Below are 23,116 nucleotides of genomic sequence, written 5' to 3'. Positions count from 1 at the left end.
GTATACCTTTGAACACTTCCCCTGTTCACCCTGGACCATACCATTGGCACTTCAAGTACATATCATATATCATACACCAGAAAGGTCATGTAATAACATATTTTTTGAATTTTTTTTTCACATTTTGTTATAGGACTAAATAAAGGGTTGAATTGCAAAAAAAATTGAATTTTCTGCCAATTCTTTCATAGTTCGGGCTTGATAGGGTTAAGTGGTATATTTTTGAGAAAACTGCTTGAGTGAGGTTGCTGTGTGATAGAGCCGCCGCTCCACCGCAGGAAAGCGTGTCAGTGTCACGCTTTGTGTCGCAGAGGCGGGAAAAATACACGCTTTTATGAAAGAGAAGTAATGTCAGAAATCAGAACGCAAGTGTAAGTGAATACAACAGAGGTAGTGGTGGCACTCAAGTAATGCATTCCCAACATGAAACATAAGTAAAAAGACATGGCAAACACAAGACACAGGGCATTCACTAATAAACGAAAAATATATTCACTAATAAACGCTAAAATATTCACCAGGATACGCCGACGTGGTATAAAGACAGAGAAAGAGGCGGCTGAGCAACAAATCCAAGTTCAAATCCAAGTCAAGCAAAACCAGAGTTTGTTCTTAATGTGTTTTCTATGTTAACTTGCTAATCCTAACCGTAACCCTATTCCTTATCTTAACCGTAACCTTATCTTAACCCTAACCTTAACCTTAAGTGTTTTAGCTGACCTTCAGCTGAGGCTCCTGCGGGATGTTGGGACGTCCTGACGCTCCTCTGCTGGACCGGCGGGTTCGGCAGCGACGGAGCTACGAGTTAGTTGTCGAGTTAGTAACACTAGGAGTTAGCACGTCGCTTGGCTACTGACCAAGTTCAAACAAAAGAAAACAGTGACACCTATGGACAAATAACAGTAATACACCTCCCCTCTGCAGGATGTGGTTATTTCACCCCTTTTTAGGTGCCATACAGAATGTTTTAAGTGCGATACCCGTTCTGTTTTTAAAGTATTTAGCTTTATATTTATCGGACGTGTGCTTGTTGTCTGATTTAAACTGTCTTATTAACTGCACTGGTCAAGACTATCACCGCTAATTCCCTTGTATGTGCACAATAACTATAAAGGCTTTCTAATGTATTGTATTGTATTCTATTCACTCTTGTGTTAAATGTGTTCAAAAATATTTCTATGCTTTTTATGAACATGCAGGTTATGAACATACAATCAAAATCACATAAAAGAAAGGAAGACTGGAGTTTTGGGCCAACAAACATCTCTCACCCGCTCTGCAGAAAGAAAATAATCTCATTGGTTGAGTGACGGCATGATCACATCTGAATTCAAACTGTGAATTTGATTCGTCCGTTGCACAGAATCAGGAGCTTTTAGTGGGGAGCAAAGCTCATGGTAAATGTGATAATTAGCAAGTAACTTATTTGAAATGTCATTAACATTTACCTCAAAATTTATTAGGAACCAAACTCATTCTGAATGTTCCAGGTGATGTGGCGAACTGAATTTATACTTTTATGAACTCCTGTAGATAAAAGCACAAATTCACTAACCAAACGTCACAGAGCAGGATGCACAAGTGAAGGCAGCCTGAAGATTTCGTCATATCCCAGAAACTCCAAGACCAGCAGCCGCCCTGATTTCATTTTCATCATCTGATGGATTGAAAATCTTCATCCAGACTTGGTTTAGTGATGGTAGAAGTTTCAGTTTTCAGTTCATTTCAAGGTAAATCTTGATATAATTTCGAATACATTACTTGCGTGTACTACTTGTTTATGTACACTTACATATCCCACCATAACGGCACCACATATGCATATTAATGCATATTTATTTGCAATATTCACACTGCCACTGTATACTTGTATATTGTACATAAGTATATCTACATATCCTCTTTTATATCCTTTTTATTTTTATATTTTTTACTCTTATTTTTATACAGTACACTTATGTGCACTGACTGCATGATGTGTGTGTGTGTGTGTGTGTGTGTGTGTGTGTGTGTGTGTATGTGTGTACTGCTGCTGTCAACACTGGGAATTTCCCCATTGTGAGATAAATAAAGGCATATCTTATCTTATCTTATCTTGCTCATTTTCACACTACTTACTTTGAAATTCGCAGCCCATTGAAATGAAGTGTTACCCAAACTGCCAAATGTATGTGTAGAGTTTCTTTCTTCATTCACTCATTCATTCTTTCACTCATTCATGACTTCTGCAGGTTAGAATGCCAGTGTAAGGTGAGATTTACTTTTGTGAAGATTTACTTTCTCAGGTTTATTGAGAGGATTTGCATTATTCAGTTAGTTGTAGCTTCATGTTTATTGTATTCTCTTCTTCATACCTATGTAGGGAACTATATAATGTGGTGCGCTTTGCCTGTCAGGTTGGTGATGGTTAGGACTGGCGGAGTGATATAAGACACTTAAGTGGCACGTTTTGTTGTCGGTGCTGAGTTGTCCCACTGTTGAATCAGACATTAAAGTGGACCGCGTGTTCATTTAGGAGCAGAACGAGGCTTTTCAGCTCTTCGCTTCGTCCTCACTTGCCTTTTTCACCGAGCCTCAGTCTGACGTTACGCCGCCAGAAAAGCTGAGCGTCTGCCTCGGAGAATGCGAGGTTTGTACAGCCAAAACTCTGACCCGCTGACAACACAGCGAAGTCGAAAACACCACACATGAGTGTCCTCTCCCTGAATCTGTCTTTTACAGCGGCTTGGCCAGGACAAACAGCACGCAGACGATCACAGGGAGTCAAGAACGCTCCGCTCCATAAATCATTACAGCGCTTAAATCAACACCGTTATTATCTTCCTCTGCTAATGCTGCCGTGCTGCAACGCTGAAGGCAAAGAGTGAGAAATATATCGCTCCCCGTCTCGTTCCAGCGGAGGAAATCCAGCGCAGAGGGCAGAGCCTCTTCACCCCTCGCTCTCCGGCCAAACTGGACGCCAAAAACCCAATAAAAGCCGCATCGTGTCGACGGAGCGAGCGCCGGCGAGTTAGTTAGTGTTGGCAATCACGGAGCATCGACCCTCGGCGAAGTCCAAGAGTTTGGATCGATGAAAGCCATTCTCTAACGGGAGACGTGGAAGTTGAAAAATCCTGATTTCTCCTTTAGCACCTCATTGTGTTTTTCCACCTCCTCCGTCTTGGAGAAATGTCAGGAGAACAGTAAACGTATAAAAGGTCAGCGGCGCACTAACAGACCCGGCCGAGCTTTCATTACATTTGCTGTTGGCTATAGCCGAGGCCGCGGAGGCGCTCGGGCAGCGGCGCTGACATTTGGTTTGTTTTTACACCATGTTGAGTCTCACACAGCTGTAGCTCCTAATAATGTCAGAGGAAAAGATCTCGGGGCGGCCTGGCTCGTGTTTATTGCTACCGTGCGGGAACAGAAATGGCGTTATGCCTCATATCACAAGACGACCATCGACAACAAAATCAATACCCAAGGTAACAGTTTTAAAGTCAAAAGAAATAACTTTCCCGCTTCGTTTTTTTTTTCTTTTGCAGCCGCTTCCTGCATAATGATTGGCACGCCGACGTCCAGAGGTTGAAAACGTTGCCGGGGTTATTTCCCATTGAAGCATGGATGAATAGGGAAGGGATAAAATGGGTCCACCAATTGGAATAGGTTATATAACATTTGGGAAAAGAGTATGCAAATGATGCAAAAAAATATATCTTCCTTCAGTCATTTAGTCTCGTATTCAGACTTAAAATCTTGTTTCGGGATTTTTTCCTCTTGGGAAAAGTGTAACATGTTGAAACAAGGCAGAAAAAGGCAAATCAGCCCACAAGGATCAATAAAAGACACTTGATTCAAGACAATTCGAGAGGTTGAGTAGCATTGGAAACAAGTGGGAATATTTCATCTCACTGGCAGTTTTTTTTCCTGGTTTAAAGGGAAAAAAACACAATATTTTACACTGAATGAGAGTAAATGACTTATGAAGATGGATTTTTTTTTCCTAACATGCTGCTAAAAGGAAATCCACATCAGCTTTATGCATTTTTTTTTTTGCAGGTCTTTGGTAAAGGGTGCTGAATTTAAATCAGCAGGGAACTGATTAAAACCTGTGCGCCATGAGCTTTCATCATTTATTGTGACAAAATCAAATCAAAGCGATTTGTGATCTGCCACGTTTGGAAGGAGGAGACGCTCTTCAAAAACAGATGCATGGACACGCAGATGAATTGGTCCATGTGGCGAAAGAAGAAGAAGAAGAAGAAGAAGAACAAAAAAAAAATGTCTACTGTAATTTATCACTCCGACTCTGTCCATATGAAGACATCAAACCCCTCCGGGATGGAGAGTCCACAGCGGGTCAGTGGCTATTTGATGTTTTAAAAAAGAGCGAGAGGACGAACGAGAGGAAGGAAGAAAGACACAAAATGGCAGATGAGGCGATGTGCACGTCCTTCCCTTTGGCCTCAGCTGATGCTTCCACGTGCAGCCGCTCCACTCGCCCCGAAATCCAAAGCGAAAACAGGCACAAACACCTCCGCCTCCTCCCCCCCCCTTGGATGCATAATTCAGACCGGAGCTGGTCTTTACGCTGTGCCAGCTGATCAAGTGGCTGCATCAAACCGTGGAGCAGGTTAATAAAGTTTGGGCCGCGGCGTGTAAATTGTCAATTTGCTCCAGCTGGGCGCTCGGGGGCCGCGGTGACGGAGAAGAAACACCATCGGGCGACTCAATTGACACCCCTCCCAGGTCAGAGGTTAATGAATGATTATTTCTGCGTCCCAGCAGGCGTTGCCCGCTCTCCCGTGGCCAGGAGGGTGAAAGAAACTCAATTTAGGTGAGATAAATCCCAGGGAGATAATTTACCCTGATTTAATCAGGAGCGGACTGATTGCCGAGGACAAGGGAAACATAACCAAGAGGAATTGGTTTATTGATCTTTAAAAAAAAAAAAAAAACACACACACAGTGACTTGCAGAGGATCCAGTGGGCGTTAATCCATGGAAAGTGGTTTAATGGTCAGTGATTATCGGTGAGGAGTGAGGCGTTGTACCTGGGAATGTGTCACGGGATTGCATGGGAGAATAACCGGGATGAGCTCATTGTTTATCCAACCCCTCAAACTCTGATTTCCCCTTGAATTTTCCCTTATTTTTCCTTCCATATTGTTTGATAATATCTCAAACATGTTGTGCGTCTGCTTCACTGAAGCTACATCACATCAAATATTCAAAACGGAGATGCCATTGTTTTATAGCTGCAGCATTACACCAAATAGAAAATACCTCCATGTCTTGTGCTTGTGTTTGGGATCTTTGGAAACCTCGGGATCGCCACTAGAATTTCAAATAAAGTGCCGTGCGTTTGCAGCAGGATGCATTCCTAATGAGGACACACGCCGCCGTGTCTGGAGCGGAGGAGGTTAAACGAACAAAAAAACAATCCGAGGTAATTATCTGTGTTTGCAGACTGGCGAGGGGAAAATCTAAAACCCGTTCACGTTGCAGTCCCCTTCTGACCACGGTGATGCAACAGCTTTGAAACGCATTATTGTGTGAAGCTGTCTGTGTGTGTGACCTGAACTCAAATCACTCCGCCCGCCTCCTGACCCAGAACGCCGCTCCAGGAAAGCTGCCGGGGCAGAGCGAGAGCAGAGACAGAGTTCAGGATAGATTTGATTTCACTCCGGGGCCAGGTGTGGACTTTGTACTTGCCACGAACCGTGCTGGCGCTGCGGCCTTCCCATCCAGGGCGGCGTTATTTATACCCGCCTTCGGAGGCTTCGTGACAATATAGTTTGCAGCTCCTAAATCAGAAGCTGCGAAAGACAGAGGTTTCCACCATCCGGCCGTCTGAGAAAGAAAGTTACACATCCTCATGCAAAATGACGGATACCAGGAAAGTGGAAGCAATTTCCCCACTTCATAAGGCCGATGTCCTCGGGTGTCAAAACGCTCACACTTTTACAGATGTTGCTCTAGATTTTATAGATCGTGATTGATAACGTGCAGGTATTTTTTCCCAGGATAGAGCATTTTTAACTTCAAGCTGCAAAGAACAAAAAATTCACGGGGCGATTTAAATGAGAACTACTTAGACTCAGCTGCCGATGCCAGTTTAGTCTGGTCGTGTTTATTCCACATTTTTTTTTTTTTAGCAGTAGAGTCAAGATTTTGATTACTGCAACTTGAATGGGAAACATTGTAGCAGATTAGTATCATTTTGAAATATTGCACGTAAAATCGGGATTTTTTTTTTTTTTTTGCATTTTTAGATGTGCTACCCTATTTTTTGAGTAGTTTCATGCATGAACTTTTTTTTTTTTTTTTTTTGGAGGCATGGAGTAACATGACTTGGCCTTGAATTGGACTCATTTTGACCTCACCGCTCGACTTGACCCGACCGCCGGGACGTTTTCACAAACCTTTACTTTCACGTCTGGTGTGATCAAGTCAAAGGTTGAAAGCCCTCACGTACAGTTTCTTCACAGTCGCCCACTGACAAGTTTGGTTTTTTTCATCGTGTAAACTGTGAAGTGCAGGACTATGTGTAGACTCTGTGCCTACAAGTGTGTTAAACACTCGCAGATCAGGGGGTTTCGGGGGGTGAACGCAGCCGCGCTTTCCCCCCCAGCGTCCCGTCCACCCGCTCCAGATTTTCCCCGGCGGTTCAAACATTTGTGTGAACCCGGCACTGAGGGACTTCATTTCTCACACTGGCGGTGGACAGTTGTCCTGTGGGTTAATGGCTCACTGAAGACCTGAATCAGACCCAGATGAAAGCGACCTAAAGGGCCCTCATTTTTCCCCATTAATCATCCTTGTTTTCTTTAAAGTGATCTTTTCACCCCGTTTTTAAGTACCTGTCTGTTTGCCGGGGGGGGGCTTGTCCCGGGTCCAAGGGGCCAACTGGAGGCCCGTCCGATCCTCGTCCCCTCCCTCCCCAAACCGGTCCCAGGAGCTCCGAATCAGGCCCCCAGGTTTAATGGCTTTTGTAATGGCAAATTATAAGGCGCTACAAGGGGAAGATTAATCGAAGGGTGGTCTCGGGCTCTCGCTTGGCTCGGGCTGCGGCGTAACCCGAGACGGTTAGCGCCGCACTAAAAAATGTAGACGGCTGCCCCGCCGACCGAAGGCATCGCAGACCCGTGAACTCTCGTGACATGACGCTCTACCGGGGCCTGTGTTTTCGTTGCCCGCGGGGGCCATCCGACTTGAAAAAAATCATTATCATTTGTAAAATTAACCAATTGTTTTGTCAGGATTTTCAGCGCCGCCATCATTCCTGTGCTAATAGACTTTGAGTCAGCGAGCGCTTACTTCACTCCCAGGATATGCGGTTACAGCGCTCGGCATTACGAAGCGGCCCCGGAAAGCACAAAACTTAATCTCCAAATCATCTCTGTTACAGCGCGAGTGTAGTGATTTAGATTGCAATATATGAGGGGATAGAAAAAACTCTACAGGCTCAATTTGTCAAAATAACCTCAACGGGTCCCGGGACTGCTCTCATTAGTCTCTGCGGGACCTGAAACGCAGCTCGCACTTTGAATAGAGCAGCGCGGAGCCCCGGGGCTGGAGAGCCGCAGCAGATAATGATTCCCAACGCTGCCCTCAAAGCAACCCGGCACATTTTATTTAGTTATTAGGCCCTCGCCCTCCATTGGAGAGAGGGCCTATTGTTATTGTACTGTTTCTTTTTTTTTCCTATTGTTACGTCTCTTTGAGCCTTAATTTGACCCCCTAAACATGCTCAAAAACTCACCAAATTTGGCACGCACCCCAGGTCTGGCGAAAAATTCGATAAAATGGAAAAACAGAACCCCAAGATGCAAAAATGGGATCTATAGCGCCACCTAGGCAAAAAAAGGCACACGAAGGCGGCCGCTGCGGCCCACAGGAATGTGATAGAGAGACCAAACCAGCGCCGAAACGTAGGTCTCATCAAGGCCGAGATTTCATGCGCTTGCCCCCCCGACCTAAAACCAACAGGAAGTCCGCAATTTGCCTTTCAAAGTAAAAGTCGGGTCCCGAAATTGCGCGTTGAACAAAATTTATCTCCTCCGAGGCCGTAAATCGTGGCGGCTCAAAAAGCTAATACATGAAAGAGGATACAGTGCTGAACAAAAGTTGCTAAAGACTTCGTCATTACTCGTTTAGTTTTTAAATTATAAGCCCTCGAAGTCGGCAACGCCGACTTCGAGGGCGTCGTTTTTCCCATGGAGTTTGGCGTAAACAGGCGCACACTTGGTGCTAATTAGGCACCTGCCGTCTAAAGTAAATGTCTAACGGCTTCAAAACTTATGCCACACGAAAGAGGACGAAAATTCCTACAAAAATATGAAGTTTTCGTGTAGATTGGAACAAGCTTGTGGACGGCGTTAACATTTTTCGACCATTTTGGACCCTGGTGCGCTCGGCTGTCCTAACTGTCACTCACTCTAGCTGCCGCAGAATTCCACAATACACACCTATGGGAAGGCGTCAGAGGGAGCAGAAAAAACTCTCAAACGTAAACTGTCGCAATTCAAAAGCAGTACAAGATGGAAAAAACATGTCATTACGAGATTTGTAGATTGAGGTCTTGTGACTCGTTTAAACTTCGAATAAAGTCTGTAACTCAAACGATGACTGAGCTGAGACACCTCAAACAGACGTGGGTTGCATCGATTCCTACAGTCAGCTACGGCCAGCGGTGTCTGTCATTGACTGTCTGTCATTTTCGTCTGATCATGACAGCAACATAGCGACACAGCGATATGTCACGTCTCACACACACACACACACACACACACACACACATTCATGATTTCTCCATTGGATTGAATGAGGAGTCCACTGTCTGCTTGCATGTTGCTCTGATAATGACACAGCTGCCATTCCTCATGTCAGGCACACACTAGGAAGTCCTCGACCTTTCAAAATAAAAGCCCTACATTGGATTGAATGAGGATTTGACTGTCTGTCATTTTCGTCTAATCATGACAACAACACAGCGACACAGCAATATGATTCAGCTAAGGCCAGCGGCAGCTGGCCGTAGCTGAATCATGTCTCTCTCTCTCACACACACACACACACACACACACACACACACACACACACACACACACACACACACACACACACATTCATGATTTCTCCATTGGATTGAATGAGGAGTCCACTGTCTGCTTGCATGTTGCTCTGATAATGACACAGCTGCCATTCCTCATGTCAAGCACACACTAGGAAGTCCTCGACCTTTCAAAATAAAAGCCCTCCATTGGATTGAATGAGGATTTGACTGTCTGTCATTTTCGTCTGATCATGACAGCAACACAGCGACACAGCGATATGATTCAGCTACGGCCAGCGGCAGCTGGCCGTAGCTGAATCATGTCTCTCTCTCACACACACACACACACACACACACACACACACACATTCATGATTTCTCCATTGGATTGAATGAGAAGTCCACTGTCTGCTTGCATGTTGCTCTGATAATGACACAGCTGCCATTCCTCATGTCAAGCACACACTAGGAAGTCCTCGACATTTCAAAATAGAAGCCCCCAACTCTTTCAAAATAAAAGCACCAGAAATACCTTAAAAATGAAAAAATGGACAAATTGTCTGCACGTTCATGGCATGGACACAGGGCGGGGATCATGTCCCACACACACACACACAGACACAGACACACACAGTCACACACACACATGCACGATTTCTCCATTGGACTGAATGAGGATTTCTTCCTGCAGTTTGGTCTGACCATGACACAGCTGCTAGTACTCATTTCACACGCACTCACACAAACACACACACACACATGCATGTGGGTTCGGTGGGGCGTGAGGGCTGTCCATTGCTGCTTGCAGCTTTTTTTTTTGTTATTAGGCCCTCGCCCTCCATTGGAGAGAGGGCCTATTGTTATTATTATTACGTCTAAATAACCCTTAATTTGACCCCCTAAACATGCTCAAAAACTCACCAAATTTGGCATGCAACCCAGGTCTGGCGAAAAATTCGATAAAATGGCAACTCGGACCCCCAAAGTGCAAAAATGGGCTCGCTGGTGTCACCTAGGCATACAAAGGCACACGAAGGCAGCCGCTGCGGCCCACAGGAATGTGATAGAAAGACCAAACCAACGCCGAAACGTAGATCTCATCGAGCCCGACATCTAACACACACAAATACACACACACAAGCATGAGTATCAAGGCCGTAGTTGCCAGCGGCAAATACACACACACACACACACACACACACACACACACCGAGGCCGTAGCTGCACACACATACACACACACACAAATACACACAGGCACACACACACACTTTGCCCAAACCATGTGGGTTATGCCTCTGACATTTTGGTAATAAAACCTCACACCTCTCAAATAACTGTTTACTTTTCAAAAATAGTCTTTAAAATGGTGACATTATGTCCTTCATCTTAACTCATCAATACTTCAAGAGGTTTTAAATTTGTTCATAAAAAAAGCAAAAAGCAAACATCAGGCAGGGTAACATGCAGCTGAGGGAATATTACACTCATGACTTACACATTATAAGCTCCTCTGTTGGTCATCTCTTCATTCTTGATAACATCAATGCTGGATCATTTACTCATGTTTACATGTCAACTCTTTACCCATGTGAATAATATACTATTTTAATCCATTACAATTAATACATATAACCTTCTATGTAGTTATATAATATTGCATTACACAGTAAAGAAGGATTAGTATTACTACAGACTTGTTTTTCACAATACACTGAAAGGACCTTCATTCATAATATGACAGACAACATCTTGTACTTCAAAATATAAAATTTATTTTTCCATTCAATTTCATTTACATGTAAATGTTTTGATGATTGCATTTCACTTTTAGTCATTGACCTCTTTTCTCAGTACAGGTTAGTTATTTATTCTGTTAAGACAAACATTTAGAAAAATCATGGCTGTACTTCATGTATTGTTCATGTAAGAAAAATAAAATAGCATAGGCCTGGATTCCAATTCAATTCAATTTTATTTATTTATATAGCCCAGAATCACAAATACAAATTTGTCCCAAAGGGCTTTACAGAAAAATACAACATCCTCTGTCCTTAGACCCTCACATCGGATGAGGAACAACTCCCTAAAAAACCCCTTTAACAGGGAGAAAAATAGGAAGAAACCTCAGGGGAGCAACAGAGGAGGGATCCCTCCCCAGGACGGACAGACGTGCAATAGATGTTGTAAACACAGATAACAAACTACAATTAAGATAGGATTACTTTTTTAACTATTACCTCATACATCTCATGTCCCAGACCTACAATACTGAGACTAAAGTTCATCTGAACCACTTTGACAGGACATAAGTACAATGCATGTGCTGTCTCTGTCCCACGATGCCACTTGCTACAAGGCGACATCATCATCACTTGGGAGGTAGGGAAGTTTGGGACGCTGCACCACAGTAGCATCTTCAACCAGGAAGTTCCCCTTCGAGTAAAAAAAGACAACATTTTGAGGCAAACATCACTGACCAACTGCATCTCATAGTACACTAACTAAAGTAACTACAATTTGTTGACAGGGCCACCCAACTGTGTAAAGTTGGTGAGGCATAGGGAGACAGAAAAGTTAAGAATGGGGGACACAAATGGGAGCAGAAAACCTGGAAAATAGACGACTGGCAATGGATTTACTTTTTATATAAATAACTGTCCTGTTGTGGCAGCTCAGGCGTACAGAATGGGGAGTCTGTGCCTTGTTGCGCCACAACAGATTTGCTCTGAGTTCATGCACACCAGAGGGAACACTTCAGTATTGAAAGTGAACCTCTTGTGTACAGACAGTACACATGAAGGTGACATGGACTCAAACATACAGAACTATATACATTTCAACTTTAAACAGATATACATTTAAACTTTAAACAGACATACATTTAAAATTTTAACAGATATACATGAAGAGCTCATTTGCAAAAACAGATCCCCATTTGAGTTTATTAAACCTTTTTAAACTTTTTTGAATTGTATTGTATTGTATTGTGTTGATTTATCCTAAATCATGCTTTGTGTGTGTGTGTGTGTGTGTGTGTGTGTGTGTGTGTGTATGTGTGTGTGTACTCCAAGCAGTATCAGTGAAACGGTGTATCCATTTTAAGAATGGCTTTTATCTGTTTTTGCAAATGAACTCTTCACATTTAAACTTTAAACAGAGACCAACAGCTAACACGTGGCAAACAGAGACTAACACATCCATAATTAATAACACCTGTGATACACATGATTACATGACATACATCCCTACACGATTCTCACAACTAAACCTTCTCTAATTATACCTGGAACACATGATTGGCTTAATCTAAAATCTAACCATGATCATCAATTCCGCATCATCAATACATAATCTAAAATCCCAATAAATACACGATATAAATACTATAAATAATGACAATAAATAACAATCTACACAATTACAGTGGGACAGGCTCTAAAAAGACAACATTCATAGTGGTAGCCAATGTACACACCATGAACAACACAACAGACTACAAGTCAGTTTCCTCTTAACCAACACACAAACGCGACAACACTAACATTTGCACCGGGACACTGCAATGTAGCTCCGTTTGACTCATCAAACAAAGAATTTACACCGGTCGTGTGAATTCATTGTTTGCTTCCTTTGCCAAACAAACCAACCTAACCCTCATCAAAATCCACGTCTGACTCGAAGAGTCCCTCTACCTCCTCCAAGTCAACAACTAACCCCTGATCATCGTTAACACTAAAACTACATACAACACCTTCATGATCACTAAAGTATGTGGCCATCACTGCACAGTTCACATTATACTGTGTTGTTTTAACATAAACGTGATCAATTAGTGTCCCCTTCTCTGTAGTCTCTTGTGTTACATGTTGACTAAAACCTTTTTCACCCATGAATTTGCAAATTGATGATGTTTTTAAAATGTTCTCATTGAAATCCCCCATTATTACAATTGTGTTACTGATTGGATTTAACCAATCAAGTAACTTCCCCAGATTTTGTTTGAATAAAGAAATTGGATAACACGGTGGACGATAAATTACTGCCAACAATATGTTGAATTTGTTGCACAGGCACACCAAACACTCCAGATTCAAATCGGGCACCTGCAGAATATCACAGTCCAAATTGTCTACACTATACAAACCGACTCCACCATGTTCTAGGTTCTTTAGTTCTAACAATTTGGGGTTACTGCTGCTGTAACACAAGCCTCGAGGACGACTGTGGAAAGTGTAACCTTCAATTTGGACACTGTCTAATGAGGACTGTGCAGTGAGCCACGTTTCTGTCACAGCAATACAGGTAAGCTGTAAATGCTGCGTGCAAGACACCAAATCTACCAAGTGACGAGTTAAATTTTGAACGTTCATTAAATACACAAAGAAACTGTGTGCATTTAATGAAGGCTCTGGCTGCTCAATCAAAAATGGAGGCATGCTATCCAAGGCCTCCTTTATGGCGTTCTTGCAATAAATTGCCCTCTCTGTAAAATCCTCGATGATCAGTCCAGACAAGGCCCTAACACGACTAAGCGCTACATATGCCTGCCCCGGTGCAAACACCCTCTTCAAAGACACTACCGCCTCGTCCACAGTGAGTCCTTGCACTTTGTGAACAGTGCAAGCCCACGCTAACCTCAGAGGAAACTGACGACGCAAACCGCCACGCTTGGTGGCTCTATCCTCCTCTGGATCAATGGCAGTAGACTGCAGGCATTCTACTGCTGCATGTGCACGGTTTTTCCTCCTATCTGAACCAATATTCACATCATCAAATCTAACATACACGGTGAGAGGAAACGTGGAATCCTCTCCAAAAACTATCTGAGTAACCGTGCCACATGCTCCATTGACCAGGCCGTCCGCAACATCCACGTTCTTACACAACATGACTCGCGCGTTCCTCGCTATACACAAAGTCTCCGGTAGAGACGTGTCCGCCGCAACGCCGTGATGCCCGGGCATCCGTTCCAAATTCCCTGTTGTCCTGTTAGTCACAAAATCCTGCGCCTCAATGGTGACATAATCAGGACAACAGTCAAACAGATAATTTAGGTTGTGCTCACTTACTTGCCTATTCGTCGCAAAGATATGCAAGGCTGAGCTCACCTCGCCGGTCTCGCGCATCTTCAACATTTCAGTGTCGCTATCTAACATTGGGGTGGCCCTGGAACGCACTCTTAACCTATTCAGCATCTCAGCAAAAACACTATCCTTCTGTCTAACTATCTTTTTCAGCTCCACGATGCTGAAATTACACCACAGGTCCACACCAACAGGACTACTATACAGAGGCTTCCCTTTAACGGGAGGCAACTGATAGAAGTCCCCGACAGCTATCACACTAACATTACCAAACGGGGAAAAGTCGCCTGTCTGTTTTATCTGCCTTAACCTACCGTGGACATAAGCCAACAAGTTGTGATTAACCATACTTATTTCATCTATAATTAAAATTTGGAGGTGACTTAATTTTGCTCGCAAAGAGTTTAGTTTATCTTCACCCAGAGGGGTGTAAGGTAAACTAGCCTGTTTGCCAATACTCAATGTGTGATGAATTGTTGCTGCATTTAAATTGTATGCAGCTATTCCTGTTGGAGCAGTTAACAAAACACAGATATCGTCTGGTTGATCACAAAGTGTTGACAGCAGCCGCGCTGCCTCATACTGGATAGCCCTAATTAAATGACTCTTCCCCGTCCCTGCACCACCTGTCACAAATACACGCAGAGGCTCTGGGTTTTTACCCATCACCTTCTGCAGACACCACTGTCTCACCTTATAAAAGACAGCAAGCTGTGTCTCATTCAGAGACCTAACAAGCGCCAAACCCTCAGTTCTAGATAAAATGGACCTGTTTCTTTCTAGCTGCGCTACCTGTCTGCCACCAACAATCAAATCTGGCACATTCGCCAACGACTCAACCAACTGTTCCTCAGCTAACTCACCTTCCCGCTGCTGCCTCATCTCCTCTAAACCCTCAAGGCGTTCCGCTTCCTGTTCAGGACAAAGCTCACCCCAGACATCTTCATCTACGCCGTTGTTTTGCGCAGCTATCTCCTGAGCTAACTCAAGGTGAGGACAATTTACCTCAAACCTTGCCCTATTCTCATCGACAACATGGCTAACCGAATGTACAGAGCCGTCGCTAAACAACACCTCACCATCGTTATAGAACTGCTCAAACAGCTCAAAGCCTTCAGGTTTGAGGTCTGAGTCAGTTCTATAAGGAAGAAACAACTGCAACAGGCTCTGAAAATGTGCCTCCTCCTCTCTATCCAAATTAAAACGCATGTATCGCACCACTGCAAACTGAGTGCGTGTTCTCCTAAGAATGAATCCTAAGTCATTCTTAAGTTCAATTCTGTCTTGAGACATTTCATTTTTGGTGAGAACACGATACTCAGATGCAAAGGTAGCCATACACATGTTATCAAACACGTCGCTATCAGGCCTATTTCTATATCTATCTACAATACTAATCATAAACATATCCTCCTCCCGTAGATCACGGGAGGCGGCCATCTGCCTCAACACACTGAGGGGCAAACTCATTCTAACTATCCTACTGCCTGTCGGCACAAACACGACCTTTCTGGAACACTCCCTAAGGTGCATGTTCGTTAGCCTATACACCGCCTCCTGCGCACAAACATCTCTGTTGTGTAAATATACACTGCCCAGCTTCCGCAGGGCTTCTTTAGCAGAGAGATTCCCTTGTTTTTTTGCTTCTTTTTGGGCATTAGTCAATAGGAGGCCAATTTCTCTCTCTGCTTTCGTAATATACGATATTATGTATATCACTACTGCGTAGGCGTCGGTGACAAAGCTAATGTCCATGTTAGCATTCCAGCACTTCAACAACTTCTTGCTATATTGATTTACCCAAACCTCGTTCACCCCTCTCCTATAGACAACCTTATGTTTCTTTTCTAAACGCCTATAAGCCATTTCAAAAATCTCCTGATTTATACGCAAGCTACCAAACAAATCCTCTACACTAGCAGGAGGCACATCGCATTCCACAGCCTTCTTGACATCCTCAAGAATTTTGTGCGCAAACTCCTTAGGCATCCTATCCCTATCCTCAAAACACTTACAGGCTGGCTTGTTTTCTGAATTAGATTCAGCCTCACCTGTCTCCTTCTTCTTCTTATCACACTTGCACTCCCGCATTCTACAAATGAATGTGCGCGCAGAAACAGGTTTTGGAAAATTGAAACGACATGTCGTTTTGTGTTTTCTGCATGACTTTGAATGTCGTTTGGAATGTGTTTGAACAGATGACACCGTGTCCAATAGTGTGTCATCATCTGAGGGTAGCTCACACGTAACGTAACGGTCAATAAATTCTATAACTTCCTCATCTGTGTTTTTATCAATTTGGGGAGCACCCTCGATCCAAAATAAACAGTGTACATGTGGTGAGCCTCTTTGTTGAAATTCTACCCTATAAAAGTAATCGATTATTTTGCCGATTGGTTGACAGGGAGACATGAGAACCTCTTTCAGAAAACAATGCCACCTGTAGTCAAACATTCGCGCCGCGGTCACAGGATTACGTCGCAACAACGCGCACCTATCTGCCCACTCCAAATCCTCTACCGTCTGCGATCTGCCTTCCTGTTTCAGGATGCTGGTCAGAAGATTCTGCCAGCGCATATCCGCAGACGAAAACGAGCAAAACCACGTCGGAATGCCTAACTGTCGCACACAAGCCATCACGTCCTTCTGGACAGACTGCCAGAAGGCCGGAGTTCCTCTAATGGGTTTAAGAAACCTAAACCCATCATCACACGCCAACAACTGCTTCAAGGCGTCCGCATCTGCCAACATATCCTCACTAACCCGTTGAGGCCTCTGACCTCCTTTATCCTTACGCAATGCGACGGAAACACTTGACACAACCTTGTCCAACTCCGACACGTACTGCGCAAAAAATATATACTCTACATTACGCGCAAAACGACCGTCGGCATGCATAATCCTATTATTAAGATAACGCGCCAACGTCAAGTCGTGCCACCGACCATCATGATACGTCTTACCACCCATCGGAAACAACACCGGGAAACACTTTGCCTCGTTCGTGTGGTCAGAAAGCATTCTTACCGGACTATTCCCTTCTGCAGGCGCAATATTCAAAATATCCTTAAAATACTGATCTAAAGCTTCCTGACCAATATCAACAGGCATAAGACAAGTGTCCTGAAACATGCAGTGCTGTTGTCTGTCATGTAGCAGTTCATCCTGTCCTATGTCTGCTGATTCCGCTAGCTCACACATTTCACTCTGAACCGTAACCTGCCCTGACCTAACCTCAGCCTCATCCTCACTGCCTGATTCGGCCTCTTCCTTCTCCCTATCTTCCTCCCTAACAAACTCGTTAATCCAGTCCTCATTAAACTCAATATCTCTGTAATGAACATTTGTCCTCTTTAAATACTCTAGCGCCTGTCTTACACGCAACGTATCGACAAACTGGTACTCATAATAGCCTTTATATGTGAGTTTCCGCTTCAGCTTAACCTGAAGCAGAGACCCTTCCATGCTAGAACGCGGCAACACATTCACAGTCTGAACAATGTTGGCTGGAACACATGTCACCGGTCCATGTACTCCATTCTGCCCGCCTTTAGGCAGTGCCAACATCTTCATGAATGGAATGTGTAACGCAATAAGATGCTGTTCTAAACTATTCAAAGATCCCAGTTCAGCAGGAATGGGATCAAGCTCCAAGTTATTAACCCAGCATTCAGCTGGCATCTCACCTGAACTAAGCTTCCTATTACACGTGAAACAAATCCACAAATTACCGCGCGATGACACCAATGAACACGGCGCAACACACTCCCCACTACACCTGTGCAAATACTGTTCGCCTATACACCTATCTGCCACAGCAGCTGTCACTGAACTTTCCCTGTAAGCTTCCCTTTCACAAATGACGACTTGATATCTAAACAACAACCTATGACACACACAGCACACAAAATCAGGTCCATCTCTGACCTTTTCTAAAAACTGCTCCCTAACAAAATCAAAATCTTTCGATTTCTCTACTCTCTGCTTTCTGCTCAACATCACTTTGGAAATAACCCTCTGCTTATGCTCTACACTATCATGATACTTAGCCTTACTCCTACTCTTACTCCTTTTTTTAAGTTTCTCCCTATACTGAGTGCTGTCCCTGTAGTTGCCCAAACTCCTGGCCTTAACTGTCTCCCTATGCTCTATGCTATCCCTATATTTGCCCAAACTCCTGGCCTTAACTGTCTCCCTATGCTCTGTGCTCTCTCTGTATTTCTTAACACCCATCTCTAAAACCCTCTCTCTGTGGGGCAAATTTGTTCTATATTTCCCTACACTCCACAACCTAGCCTTCTCCCTGAACAACACATTTTCTTGATATATCTTTCTTTTCCTCAACTGACGTTTCTCCCTAAGTGACAAATTCAGCTTCTCCTGCATCCTTTGCTTCCGCTTTAAGTACTTAGACTTCACTGACATTCTACCTGACACTAACTCCCTAGCAGCCTTCACGTCCTTGACACTATCCTCTACACCTACAACAGAACCTACTACATCACACCCTACCGCTGTGTTGTCACTATCTACAACATCCATCATTCTAGACCTAATGCTGTAACCTGACACTTCCCTAACTTTACAGTAACCGTAACAACCATGCAGTCCAGGGTTACACACACAAACAACATTCTCAAAATGCCGTCCCATTACATTTTCTATGTAAATACACTCTGCAGACAAAGGCTGACTGCTGCAGCTATACTTTATCCAACGCCCATCATGGAAAGTATACACATTAACGCCTAACCAATCAGCTGTCACCTGAATTTCCACCTCTGTGGCCCAACTGCCGACACGCCTCATCCTGGACTGCTCAATGTACTCTAACACAGAGGAGTACTCACTTCTCAAAAGACTCTGATATCTATCAGTGTTCCTTCCTAACTCTTTACACACAGCTAGCCTAATCCTACGATGGTGCTTCTGAGAACCACTCACCGCCTGAGAGATGGCTCTGAAGAAGCAGTTCCCATCAGCAACAATCCTCTCTTTGCTACAAGGAACACCCAACAACCCCTCCTCTGTGGCTACCGGACTAACAACCTTCACGCAATCGACGTTCAACTTTGTGCATAAAGCACGACAAACATCTAAGCCGAGGGGATGGAAGACCAGCTCTTTGCTTCTCACCTCACTAACAAATTCGACGTCCAAATTGACCTCTCGGACATCGAAACTCTTGGATTTCTTCGACATACAAGTGCCGGAAGAAATAACACGCTTTCTGCCATTAGCCACTGTTGGTTCTGCCGCTGAACCACTGCTCACCTCGCTGGAGAAACTAAAAACAGAAATGCCAGACAGTGCCGGACTTGCGGCAATGCTAACACTACACTCAGGCACACAACTGCCTGCAGACACCTCACTTTTTCTCCCAGCCTCAGTGAGCACACTAGACTCTGGTGCTGGAGCAGCACTCATCCCAGTGATGAGACTCTCCACAGACACACCAGGCCGCGCTGGACTTGCATCCGTGCTGACCATGACACCACACAGCTCAAAGAGCTTCTCCCTTGAACGGAGACTGTCGGCCAAACGACAGATGTAGTGGTGCAGGTCGTCAAGACAGGCGAAATGCAGAACCACGCTTGTACCATTGTGGTGCAACAAGCCAGTGTGACTGCGTGAGTGACTGTCGACCACAGCGAACCGTCCATCCTCACACACGATGGCAGTGGTGTTTCCGCACATTGTCAAAAGACATGTGGTGTATTGACTGAAGATTCTCTCCAGTCCATTACGCAAGCTGATGAATACACCGAAATCGATGTATTCACCTTCGGTCACGCCTACTTCGCCTAACACCGTGTCACCAAAACTAAACCTAAACAGCCGTCCGTCTAATTCCAGCTGCTGTGGCAAATCTGGCACAGACAGCAGATTAGACACATGGCTGAAGATGTTGAGGTCACGCAAACTCGTGTACAACTCATCACCTTCAACCAACGCGCGATCCAGATCCAGCCTGTCCCACGAGAACGCGCTCCTCACCGTGTGTTTGGCTAAGCTGACCAAAGCTATAGCCATACACTGCACACCACCATACACAAATCGGGCATTTCCCTGATGAAACGACCCGCGCACAACTTTAGCTAGCCTAATCCTGCTGCTATCTATGTTAGACCCTGTTGCCACAGCATTAGCGCTAGACTCTGACTTAACATCACTAACACAAACAGAAGGAACAAAAACAGCCTTAGCTTTGAAGATCTTCTGTCGCTCCTCTGGGACAGCAGGGCACGATGCGGCGACCTCCTCCTGACCGACGACCACTCCCGGCACCTCGCTGGCCGACTCCTGGACTGTCGCCTCCACCTGTACAAAAATCAAAAACATATTTTTATTAAATATAGACTGTTTAGACTTTCTTTATTGTCATTGCACAAAAAAAAAACAAAAAACACAGCAGTGAGATTTTGGCAACGAAATGTCGTTGCTTGGCTTCAGGATTACAGCAGAGATGGAATTGTGGGACCGTTTAAAAATTAAATATTAAACAGTCTATATAACTAGTGCGATATGGTCTATATAACTAGTGCCAAAAAAGAAGAGCTAAATAAATGCAGCACCTCCGGGACAGCTGGGCACGCTGCGGCGACCTCCTCCCGGACGACGACCACCCCTGGCACCACGCTGGACGACTCCTGGGCTGTCGTCTCCACCTGACACACACACACACACACACACAAAAAAAACAAAACATGGTTTTACTAAAGAAAACAGGAGAACCATTTCCCTGTTACCTGTCATAATAATAATTCACATAATATATATATATAAACAAAGACAAACCTGCTGCACCGCTGGTCTGGGCCCGGAGGCAGGCATGGTGACACGGGCAGGTGAAGGTGTTGCCAGCACCTAAAAAAGATAGGGGAAGACAAAAGACTCATTTCAATAATGCATTCATTCATTCGGGTTCTACACGTGTTATCAAAATACGACAAAAACAATCCACATAGCTCACATACTAAATATGATACCAACCTGCCGCTTTCCTCCTCTACGCCTTGTGGCAACACCTTTCGGCGAACGCCTCACACGGGAAGTCTAAAAGAAGGAAAACAAACCTTGTTAAATGCAGTCTTAAATTCAATTTTGTCCAGGACATACACACATACAATGGGTTTTGCAAGCACAGAAAAAAAAAAAAACAACAACAAAAGATCTATATGTATAATATAAAGGAAAAAAATGTAAAAACAGTTGGTGGATGAGGAATGCGGATGCCGAGGAGAGCCACATGTACTGGAGCAGCCTGGGACCTGAGCCACACAACCACCAGCACCATGATGACCTGACTCAAAAAGACACAGCACGCACTCAGAAAAACTCACAACCATTCACACACACACTCACACAGAGACAAGGGGAAACATTAGAGGCAAACCCATTTAACATTTTATAACTTAACAGAAACACCTTAAAGTCAAAACTAATATGAATTACTTCATACTATATAAACGTAGTTATCAGGCACTTTACCTGGCCAGCTGGCAGAAGGGAAGTGACGCTGCAGTCCGAGGATGGCGAAACCCTCTCCATGGCCTCCAGGATGTCGCCGCTGAACCACACGGGGTTGGACGGGAGGACAGACTCTTGCACCGGAGATGCTCGAATCTTAAAAACCACAACAAAAAAAAATTTGTCACCATTAAAAAAACACACACACACACACACACACACACACACACACACACACACACACACACACAAAATAAAGGCGTAAAACCAGAAAAGATGCACAAATGTACAGCCAGAAAATGACTCAAACACATTACCTTGCCCTCCTGTCCGACGACGGTCCACTCCAGTGGGTTGCGGTGACGAGCCGCGGGGCTGTGTCCCGTCACGACCAGCACGGGGGAGACCCTGGCACGAGGCGATGTCCGGGGGGGCACCGAAGGAGGAGGAGGAGGAGGAGGAGGAGTCAGCTGGCGGACCGCGGCGTCCCACAGGGCCTGGACGAGGATCGGCGTTCCATCGCTGTCGCTGAGGTGCACCTGGAAAACAGTGAAACGCAGAACACATTGTGCTCAGCTTGTGTATCGAAAATGACAACCTTCAACTCCTCCATATGTCATGTCACAACAACAAAGTATGCTGTACTTACACCGTCACGGCTCCACAGCTCCAAACGATCCATCGGGAGGTGCTCTGCCACAGACACGTATGGGAGACCTGCCACAAAAGTGAGAAATATTATTCATTCTGGTAATAAATACACTCATGTAAAACATATGAGGTTAGGTTCACGATACGTCAGTTATAATCAAACTGATGACCAAAACTAAGACGTACCCATGCGTGCTGCGACACGGCGGAACTCCTGGCGGAACAGCTCCTGCAGGCCAGGCTCGATGTTCAGGCGTGGAGGGAAATCCAGCACGAACACCTACACACACACACACACACACACACACACACACACAAAAAAAAAAATCACGTTTAGAATCACATTTAGTTTTCTAAAAAAGCACATGTGAAAACACACGCTTACTGTGACAGCAAAGGACAAAACAAATACTGCCAACTGCAAATTAAACACACCTTCGCCCAGCGGTTGCAGACTGTAGCCAGGAGAGCACCGAAGTCCAGCGACGCCTCTCCGATGTTCCTGCTGGCTGTCAGGTTGTTGCTCGGGGCGAGCACACACACCACGTCCGGGGTCCAGGGGAGAGCGGCGTGGGACACCTCCGTCCTCAGCTCTGCTGCATGCGCACCTGGAACAGAGAGAAAAGAAAAACACAGAGGTACCTCTGGCATCGCGACGATCCCATCCACCAGGGCCCGCAGGTGGGAGTCTCCCACGACGAACACCATCTGCAACGACAGAGACACGGCTTTAGAACATAGACACCGACTTCTTACAACCAGCACTGTGTTTCTGAAAAAGAAAAACTAATACCTTCTGGTCCGGCTTCTGGGCTGGAGTGACCAACTTGAAGCTGCGCTGGGTCAGCTCCGAAGTCGGCCATCTCCGCAC

The 23,116-nt window shown here is 44.7% G+C and overlaps 1 protein-coding gene across 1 annotated transcript; it reads right to left on the bottom strand.

Moving 5' to 3' along the window:
• Nucleotides 1-19,394: 19,394 nt before the first annotated feature.
• Nucleotides 19,395-21,247, bottom strand: LOC115366983 (uncharacterized). The gene is made up of 5 exons (XM_030062676.1): nt 21,118-21,247; nt 20,923-20,991; nt 20,700-20,792; nt 19,524-20,445; nt 19,395-19,411 (listed from the first exon to the last, which is right to left on the bottom strand). Exons 2-5 carry the CDS (start codon nt 20,956-20,958, stop codon nt 19,395-19,397), a joined length of 1,068 nt encoding a protein of 355 aa, XP_029918536.1. The 5' UTR covers nt 20,959-20,991; nt 21,118-21,247.
• Between the last annotated feature and the right edge of the window lie 1,869 nt (nt 21,248-23,116).

This window comes from Myripristis murdjan, chromosome 10, assembly GCF_902150065.1.
Source record: "Myripristis murdjan chromosome 10, fMyrMur1.1, whole genome shotgun sequence".
Lineage (NCBI taxonomy): Eukaryota > Metazoa > Chordata > Actinopteri > Holocentriformes > Holocentridae > Myripristis > Myripristis murdjan.
This window is presented reverse-complemented; position numbering and strand designations above follow the sequence as displayed.

Coding starts and splice junctions, on each gene's coding strand:
- LOC115366983 (XM_030062676.1), bottom strand. CDS start 20,958: ATGCCTGCCTCCGGGCCCAGACCAGCGGTGCAGCAG. Junction 20,793..20,922: donor CCAGACCAGCGGTGCAGCAG/GTTTGTCTTTGT, acceptor TGTGTGTGTCAG/GTGGAGACGACAGCCCAGGA. Junction 20,446..20,699: donor CGTGCCCAGCTGTCCCGGAG/GTGCTGCATTTA, acceptor ATTTTTGTACAG/GTGGAGGCGACAGTCCAGGA.